General features: G+C 37.7%; 1 protein-coding gene across 1 annotated transcript; it reads right to left on the bottom strand.

The window, feature by feature from the left end:
- Positions 1–459: 459 nt before the first annotated feature.
- Positions 460–1,386, bottom strand: OR2AV13 (olfactory receptor family 2 subfamily AV member 13). The gene has a single exon (NM_001389999.1). It carries the CDS (start codon positions 1,384–1,386, stop codon positions 460–462), a length of 927 nt encoding a protein of 308 aa, NP_001376928.1.
- Positions 1,387–9,574: the final 8,188 nt, after the last annotated feature.

The following is a 9,574-nucleotide window of genomic DNA, read 5'->3' as shown; positions in this document are numbered from 1 at the left end:
AAAGAAGAGTTATTTAGAACTATTTCATGGATTAAATGATCTTTGATCTTTTGTACAGCAGAGCTTCAGTCAAGGCCATTAAGAATGAATTGATGAATGAAAGTAAACACAGAAACAATGATTTTAAGAAAAGAAACATCAACCAAGTAGTTATAGGATGATAATCAGTTTTGGATTTAATGAAGTTGCTCCAGAGGATGGAGATTATCTGTGTAAACCCATGTAATTTCCCCCAAAGCTAAAGACAAGTAACACATTGTTTGTACTCAATTAGAGTCATCACTATAGAACTAAGAAGAGCTCCATCTCAATAGACATATGTCAATATGTATGTGTCCTAATATCATCCTGCTCCTTTATGCTGTTATATTTCCCATATGACAGTCCAGTGACCATGATTATTTTTAATATTGACAGTAGAGCATTTCTGACAGTGACATTGTAGAATATGATATTTCCTCAATTGTAACACTTTCCCATGCACTTCCTCAGAGCCCCCGCCACTTCTTTATTCCTCAGGCTGTAGATGAGTGGGTTGAGCATGGGGGTCACTATGGTGCCAAGAACAGCTCCAATCTGGTCTTGTTCAGGTGTATGGGCTAAGGTGGGTGTCATGTATATGAAGATAGCTTGACCAAAGTAGAGACTCACCACTGTCATGTGGGAAGAGCAGGTAGCCAGGGCTTTGTTCTTGCCCTTTTGAGAGTTCATCCTGAGAACAGTGAGGAAGATGAGAGTGTAGGAAGTTAGGATAAGAATAAATGGGATCAGGAGAAAAACAATGGTTGACACAAATTTCACCATCTCATAGGCTGATATGTCCATACAAGACAATCTCAGGATGGCAGGCATCTCACAGAAGTAATGATTAATCTCTCTGGAACCACAGATGGGGAAGTTCATTGGATAGATGGTGTGTACAAGGGCTGCAAGGGCTCCACCAATCCAGGCTGCAGCAGCCATCTGGAGACAGGTGTTGGGGTTCATGAGGACTGTGTATCGCAGGGGGTTACAGACAGCCACATAGCAGTCATAAGCCATGAGAGTCAGCAAGATGCACTCAGCAAGGCCAAGGGTGAGGAAAAAGAAGAGCTGAGTAGCACAGGAAAAATAGGAAATGTTCTTCTTCCCTGTGAAATAGTTGGTGACCATTTTGGGGACCGTGCAGGAGATGTAAGCCAGGTCAATGAGGGAGAGCTGACTGAGCAGGAAGTACATGGGCATATGAAGATGTGAGTCCAGCCAGATAAGGAGGAGTAGTATGGCATTTCCAGTAAAGGCCGCAGTGTAGATAAGGATGATAATGAGGATGAGGTTGGGATGTCTGAACCAGGGAAAGAGCCCCAGGAGGATGAAGTCAGTTGAGGTATCATTCTTCTGATTCATATTTTCATTCAAATGCCTTATTCAAACTGAACACTTGCAGAAGCAAAATAATGTAGCAGAGGATGTGGTGCTCTGCTAAAATAATTTAATCTGTTGGTCAGGACTTTCTTTGTACACTTATGGATTAGACTCCAAAGCAGCACATTCTCATAAAAGAGAAAATGGGGAAAAACACACACACACACAAAACTTCCTCAAATTAAAATGCCTGTACTTAGAAATTAGAAAGATCATATCTGAAAGTTGGTAAATGAATATTTATTCTGTTTGATTTGATCCGTTTGATTTGATTTATTCCACTTGATAATAATCACTTACTTAACCATTATTTCTCCCATGTTTGAATTTCTTAATGTCTGACATTCTTATTTCTTGCATATTGCTTTTCTAAGTGTCTTATTCTATCTACCTTCACCCTAGAAGAAAGATTTCTTGAACTTCCTTTGGAATTCTCTCCCAGCTTTTATCAAGAAATTTTAATTGTCAGCTAATGAGAAAAGCTATTCACTTCATTTTATAAGCTAATCTCTGTAATTCTTATTTTATTCAGTTTTCTCTTTTGATTCATACTTCTCATCTTAGTTTTCAACTGCATATTTACAGTTAAATAATTTCCTTATTCAGTTAACAACTTAAAGACAGCTGCCATATCCTTTTGTTTGTTAAAAGTGAAGTTGCTCACTTGTGTCCGATTCTGTGACCCTATCAACTGTAGCCTGCCAGGCTCCTCCGTCCATGAGATTCTCCAGGCAAGAATACTGGAGTGGGTTGCCATTTTCTTTTCCAGGGGATCTTCCTGACCCAGGTATTGTACCCGGGTCTCCTGCATTGCAGGCAGACTCTTTACCATTCGAGCCACCAGGGGCTCCAGTTAATCTTACAGTTATTGCTCATTGATCATAGAATAAAAATCTCCTTCAAAATACTCTTAACAAGTTGACTAAAATCCTGCAAATGAATTTTAAGATCTGTGTTTGTAGGAGTGGTATTTTTCAGCTGATGACAGATGAGTTCATATATCTTCATAAATATTCCCTATGCCTTTTTTTATTTGAAATAAAGAGAAACATTGTATACTGTCTGACTGTCAATGGAAAGAGAGCAGAGTTCTCAGTGTCACACTTCCAAGGAAAAGTCACTATAAGCTGTGGCAGCACTTTAGCTCTGGGAAATTTTGTTTCCTTAAGTTACCAGGCAATGGCACCCCAATCCAGTACCCTTGCCTGGAAAATCCCATGGACAGAGGAGGCTGGTGGGCTGCAGTCCATAGGGTTGCTAAGAGTTGGACATGACTGAACGACTTCACTTTCATTTTTCACTTTCATGCATTGGAGAAGGAAATGGCAACCCACTCCAGTGTTCTTGCCTGGAGAATCCCAGGGATGGGGGAGCCTGGTGAGTTGCCGTCTATGGGGTCGCACAGAGTTGGACATGACTGAAGCAACTTAGCAGCAGCAGCAGTAAGTTACCAGAGACCCTGGTAACCCTCTGCTTTTCTTTTTTTTTTTTTTAATTTATTTATTTTAATTGGATGTATGATACAGGGTGCTCAGGGCTGGTGCACTGGATTGCTTTTCTGGAGTGCTTTCCTTCAAGATGTTTGTCATCCTACATTTTTTGACATAAATACTTTCCCTAACAAATTCATTCTCTGTGGTGTGAAATGATGGGAGAATATCTTTGAAAATTATATTCTATGATCTTCAAGTATCACATGTAAGATATGACATTTTGCCTACATATTTAACACAGAGGGATTATTATTATTTTTTTAAAATGAATCCCAGAGCTTTATTCTTAAAGAACATTAGACACGTTTTCTTTTTGAACATTTCATTGCACTGTCTTCAGAATCAAGCTCTCTAAAGAACATTATTATACCTTGAGATTCTTTTTTTTTTGTATTTTAATTTTTATTTACTTATTTTAATATAAATTTATTTATTTTAATTGGAGGCTAATTGCCTTGCAATATTGTATTGGTTTTGCCATACATCAACATGAATCCGCCATGGGTGTACACGTGTTCCCCAACCTGAACCCCTCTCCCACTTCCCTCCCCGTACCATCCCTCTGGGTCATCCCAGTGCACCAGCCCCAAGCATCCTGTATCATGCATCGAACCTGGACTGGCGATTCATTTCATATATGATATTATATTATTACAATGAATTCTAGGCTAAGAATGGGAAATAGTCAAACACTGCCAAATTAATTTGCTTTATGCTTGCCTAGAGAATCCTGTCGGAGAAGGCAATGGCACCCCACTCCAGTACTTTTGCCTAGAAAATCCCATGGACAGAGGAGCCTGGTAGGCTGCAGTCCATGGGGTCGCTAGAGTCGGACACGACTGAGCGACTTCACTTTGACTTTTCACTTTCATGCATTGGAGAAGGAAATGGCAACCCACTCTAGTGTTTTTGCCTGGAGAATCCCAGGGTTGGGAAGCCTGGTGGGCTGCCATCTATGGGGTCGCACAGAGTTTGACACAACTGAAGCGACTTAGCAGCAGCAGCAACAGCATGAGTTATAAAGGATTGGAAAAAACATATGAAAGAAAACTGTGCCTAGCATCTCACTGATGATCAGTTTTTGAAATCTCCATGCTTATATACAAGTACTTTTCAAGTATGAATTAATCATTTCACAGATTAACAAATTAGACTTTTAAATGTGATATATTGTGGTTTGAAAATATTATGTTTTATATCTATCATGCAATATTACATTTTCTTGAATTTAGGAATATAAAGTAAAAGTGATTCTTGAGATTTCTTTAATAAGATCTCGGTTCTATCAATATCTTTGTAAGCCTGGGAGTCAGTGAATAGCTCTTGGATTCAGTTGGTTCATATGTAAGTGAGACTTTGATCTACTTGATTTATAAGGGCTGTTCTTGCCTTCTTAAAAATTACATTAATCAGTAGGTATTGACAAAACCATTGGACACATACTTCATTACACTGAAATAATGATTCAACAGCAAACTATGCATTAGCCAACTCTTTGTGACCTTATGGACTGTAGCTTGTCAGACTCCTCTGTCCACGGGATTCTCCGGCAGGAATACTGCAGTGGGTTGCCATGCAATCCTCCAGGAGATCTTCCTGACCTGGGTTAGGAAGTCCTTCCATCTGGTCAAACAGAGTTGGATATGACTGAAGCTACTTAGCACACACACATAAGTCTGTATTTGGCTAATGCATAATTTGTTGTTGAATCATTATTTCAATATAATAAAGTATGTGTCCATACAAACTCAGTCTTGACTAAATAATGCACATTATGTTATAAAAATTCTTGCAAAATATTTTTCTGCCAAAATATGTGTATTTTTGCCTTCAAATGGTCAACTATTGATGAGCACAATTTACTCAAGAAATACAAAAAAAGCAAGTTTAATTCTGTGGGATATTTTAGCTAAAAATAGTGCCAATTCTTTTAGTTTCTTCTTAGAAAATTCAAATTTCCTGCTAAATGCTCAAGGATCCTAATGTCTCCATTGCATAAAGTCTGAAACTGAGTGATTAACAATCAAAGAAACACTCACTCTTAAAGCATTTTTGTGTAAATGGTGAAAGGTAGAACCTATCAGAAAGGTTTGTACAGATTATTCCCATCCATGATTCACCCTACTCTTTTGAATGCTCTTAAAACTGAACTGAAACTCTTCTTCTGGAAAACAATGTCCAAAAAATGTCTTTGTCATGCAAGATCCAAGTTGTGTTCCTCCTAGGCTCCAGGGCAGTAATTCCTAAAGAAATGCTGTGGGAGGACATGATTGTCTCCTCCAAAGACAGTATAGTGGAGGAACTGCTAATAATAGTGATTATAACAACAGTAGTTAATGCTTATAGTAAAAGTAAAGTAAAGTGAAAGTCGCTCAGTTGTGTTTGACTTTGCGACCCCGTGGACCATACAGTCCATGGAATTCTCCAGGCCAAGAGGACTTACTAAATGTCAGAGCTTACAGACATGCATTAACCTACTGACTGTTCATATGGAATGTATGTGCAGTCTTGAGGAACTGATGCAGAGAAGACATGTAGCAATGTGCTCTCAGTACCGTGTCAGACAACTGCTGAAGAGCATGGGGACACGCGCAGTTTCCTACAGAAACTCCCTCCATCAAGATATTATTCAACCTGTCTAATCATTTATATATTTACCTTCAATTGTAAAAGAAATGCATTTCACATGTCACGACTCACTGTGAGAGGCTTCCTTTCTATGTGGCCCAAACATATGTGCTCTGCTTTTCAAAGCTTTCTGTCCTGAACCTTTGGTGTGGAGACTGAATGAACAAACAGAGTTAGCTTCTTGCATGGAAGAATATAAATTATTATAAATTACTTACCTACTATTAATAGGTAAAAAACTTTTCTCTTCCATGGCTACTGCTGCTTGGTGAACTTCCAGGAGCTACTGCCATCCCCTTGTGCACTATGACTCTTTTGCAGTAAATTCTTGTCTTGAGAAACCTGATTTCTGACATTTCAGGGTACTTGAAAATAAATTAATTACATTTTTATTCCACACCTGGCTTAGGTCTGAGAACAGAATGTGAGGATTCAGTATTGTAATATGAAGTCCTTCCACAGCTTCTGTGTACCACAGAGTTGGAGAAACCTTAAAGGGTTTCTCATGGGAGTCTATTCCCAGACTTCAATTAATTACAGATCTAGAGTAAATGTGGCTTCCCTGGTGGCTCATTGGTAAAGAATCCACCTTCAATGCAGGAGAGGCAGGTTCAATCCCTGCATTGAAGCAGGCCGGGAAGATCTCCTGGAGAAGGAAATGGCAACCCACTTCATTATCTTTGCCTGGGAAATCCCATGGACAGAGGAGCCTGGTGAGCTACAGTCTGTGGGTTTGCAAGAGTTGGACATGACTTAGCGACTACACCACCACCACCACCAAATAAGTATAGGGCTCTTAGAAACCTCCTATAAAGTATACACACTGTCCAGTATTATGTACTTTTTGTTTGCAAAATAGCATGGTTGAACTTTGATTGTATCTATGAAAATGGAGACATGAAAGAAATTACAGGCTGAAAATGTGATAGCAAAGTATTTGGATGACTTTGAAAGAGTGGATAACAAACAAACTTTTTTTGAAAAAAATTATATTTAAACATGAACTATGAAGCAAAATTCTAGGTGAGAATGCCAGTGTCAAACACCTTATGTTTTTACTGATCACAATTTTATTCCAAATTATCATGGGTTTGAGTATTAGTTTATCTTATTACAATCTATTTTTGCACTGGAAAATGGAGGAAAGGAAATTAATTGAGTAATATAAACTTTGTGGTTTCAGCAAGAGAATAATAAACAAACTCATTTAAAGGAATAAAATTCAATGAATCAAGTAATTTGTGGGTTCTAGAAACAATAGTTTGATTATTATTTTAATTGTGACTATTTGAGTTTCTGGATGGAAAAAGTTCCCTCCAAGAATCATTTTACTCAAAATAACTAGTTGCTCACCATCTAGGAATTCCCTAGGAGAGGGCTGAGGTAGCCCTGGGAGACCACATGACTTGGTTTCATATCAGACATTTTTATGGTTATCCTGACTCTACAGTCACACTTGGTCAGGTGCGTAAGAATATCTACTTCAGTTGCTTTATGGGAGGTGGCAATCCATATCTAAACATCAATGGCTTTTGTGGAAGTCGCCATATTTCTTTCATGAGTGTCATAGATTTTTGCTTTATTCCCAGGTTCAACAGTAGGAATAAAAGGTGACTCAGAAATACTAGTTAGGGCATCAGTGGCTCCAAGTACAAGTAGCTTATTTTCCATAACAAGATACAAAATTGACTAGTAACTTTCATATATTGTTAAACTACTCAGAAAGGAAAACACATAGCTTGTGGCAAAAGGTTTTTGCACACGTCATATGTTTGAGACAGAGTTACCTCTTTTCTATGTGCAGATGATGGTTCTCATTATTTGTGATAGCTTTGCCCATTTACTTTCTCCCCAAGATTTATTAATAGTTGAAAAGTAAAATTTGTTTATCTTTAAAGTGTACAACATGATGAAAATTTGATATGTTGCATACTTTGAGAAATGACTACCACAATTAACACATTCATTACCTCACATAGGAAATATAGGAACTTTTTAGGGGGAGGCGGTTGTAAAACCTTGGGCTTCCCAGGTGGCTCAGTGGTAAAGAATCTGCCTGCCAGTTCAGGAGATAAAAGAGACATGGGTTCAATCCCTGGGTCGAGAAGATCCTCTGGAGGACAAAACGGCAACTCACTCCAGTATTCTTGCTTGTAAAATCCCATGGACAGAGGAGCCTGGTAGACTACAGTCCATGGGGTTGCAAAGAGTTGAACATGACTGAGTGACTTAACATAATATAAAAGCCCAAGATCTACTCTCTCAGCAAATTTCAACTATACAATAAATGGTTATCTATAATATTCCAATGACATATAACACCATGCTATATGTTAGATCCTCAGGATTTAACTCATCTTATAACTGACAGCTTATATTCTTTGACTAAAATGTTTCCATTATTCCTACCAGCTAGCTCTTGACATATACAGCTTTACTGTGTTTCTATGAATTAAGAAAATTTAAAATAAATTCCGTATATGTGAGATTGTATAGTACTTATCTTTCCAGTTTAGCTTATTTTACTTAGCATAATTTCTTCTAGGTTCATTCATGTTGCTGCAAATGGCAGATTTTTTTTCTATTTTATGGATGAGTAATATTCCATAATAAAGGGAATATAAATATATGCTATATATTTATATAACAATATTACACACACACATATATAGCATTGTCTTTATCAGTTTCTCAATTGTCTGTCACTGGAGTTATTTTAATTTCTTCTCTATTGTGATAATGTTGTAATAAACATGAGAATTCAGATATTTCTTTGAGGTAATCTCATTGCTTCAGATTTATTACCCAGATTGGTTGAGCACATTCTACTTTTATTTTTTTAGAAACAGCCATACTGTTTTCCATAATGGCCGTACCAAAATACATCCTCAGCAGCAGCGTACAAGGGATTCTTTTCTCCACATCCTTGCTAACATTTATCTATTATCTTTTCAAAAATAGAAATCCTAACAAGTTTGTGGTAATATATCATTGTGAATTTGATTTACATTTCCTGATAATTAGTGATGTTGATTGAGCATGTTTTCATGTATGTGTTGGCCATTTGTATGTGTTTAAAAAAATGTCTATTCAGGTCGTTTGCCCAATTTTACACTAGAGCACTTGTTCGTTTGCTATTGAGTTGTATGACTTCCTTTTATATTTTGGATATTAAATCCTTGTCAGATAAATGATGTACAAATATTTTTCCCTCACTTTATTGATTGTTTTTTCATTTTTGATGATTTCCCTTGATGTGCTGAAGTTTTTTAGTTTGATGTAGTCTACTTTATACTTGCTTTTGTTGCCCTTTCTTTTGAAGTCATATTCAAAAAATAATGGTCAAGACCAATGTCAGGAGCTTTTGTGTATGTAGTTTTTGAGGCATTTTACAGTTTCATGACTTATATTTAAGTCTTTTATCTTTTATTATTGGATAAAAGACAAATTTTTGTGAGTGAAATAAGACAGCGACCCAACTTCATTCTTTTACACGTGGATATCCACTTTGGATAGTGGTAAAGAATCCACCTGCAATGTAGGAGATGTAAGAAACTCAGGTTCGATCGCTGGCTTAAGAAGATCCCCTGGGGGAGGAAATGGCAACTCACTCCAATATTCTTGCCTGGAAAATTTCACGGACAGAAGATCTTGATAGGCTATAGTCCATGGGGTCTCAAAGAATTGGACACAACTGAGCACACATGAAATTAAAAGACGCTTACTCCTTGGAAGGAAAGTTATGACCAACCTAGATAGCATATTCAAAAGCAGAGACATTACTTTGTCAACAAAGGTCTGTCTAGTCAAGGCTATGGTTTTTCCTGTGGTCATGTATGGATGTGAGAGTTGGACTGTGAAGACAGCTGAGCGCCAAAGAATTGATGCTTTTGAAGTGTGGTGTTGGAGAAGACTCTTGAGAGTCCCTTGGACTGCAAGGAGATCCAAACAGTCCATTCTGAAGGAGATCAGCCCTGGGATTTCTTTGGAAGGAATGATGCTAAAGCTGAAACTCCAGTACTTTGGCCACCTCATGCGAAGAGTTGACT

The sequence above is a fragment of the Bos taurus genome, chromosome 7 (genome assembly GCF_002263795.3).
Source record: "Bos taurus isolate L1 Dominette 01449 registration number 42190680 breed Hereford chromosome 7, ARS-UCD2.0, whole genome shotgun sequence".
Classification (NCBI taxonomy): Eukaryota; Metazoa; Chordata; class Mammalia; order Artiodactyla; family Bovidae; genus Bos; species Bos taurus.
The sequence above is the reverse complement of the archived record's forward strand: the minus strand, read 5'-3'. Positions and strand labels throughout refer to the sequence as shown.

Excerpts from the sequence above, each read along its gene's own strand:
- OR2AV13 (NM_001389999.1), bottom strand. The coding sequence starts at position 1,386 with ATGAATCAGAAGAATGATACCTCAACTGACTTCATCCTCCTGGGGCTC.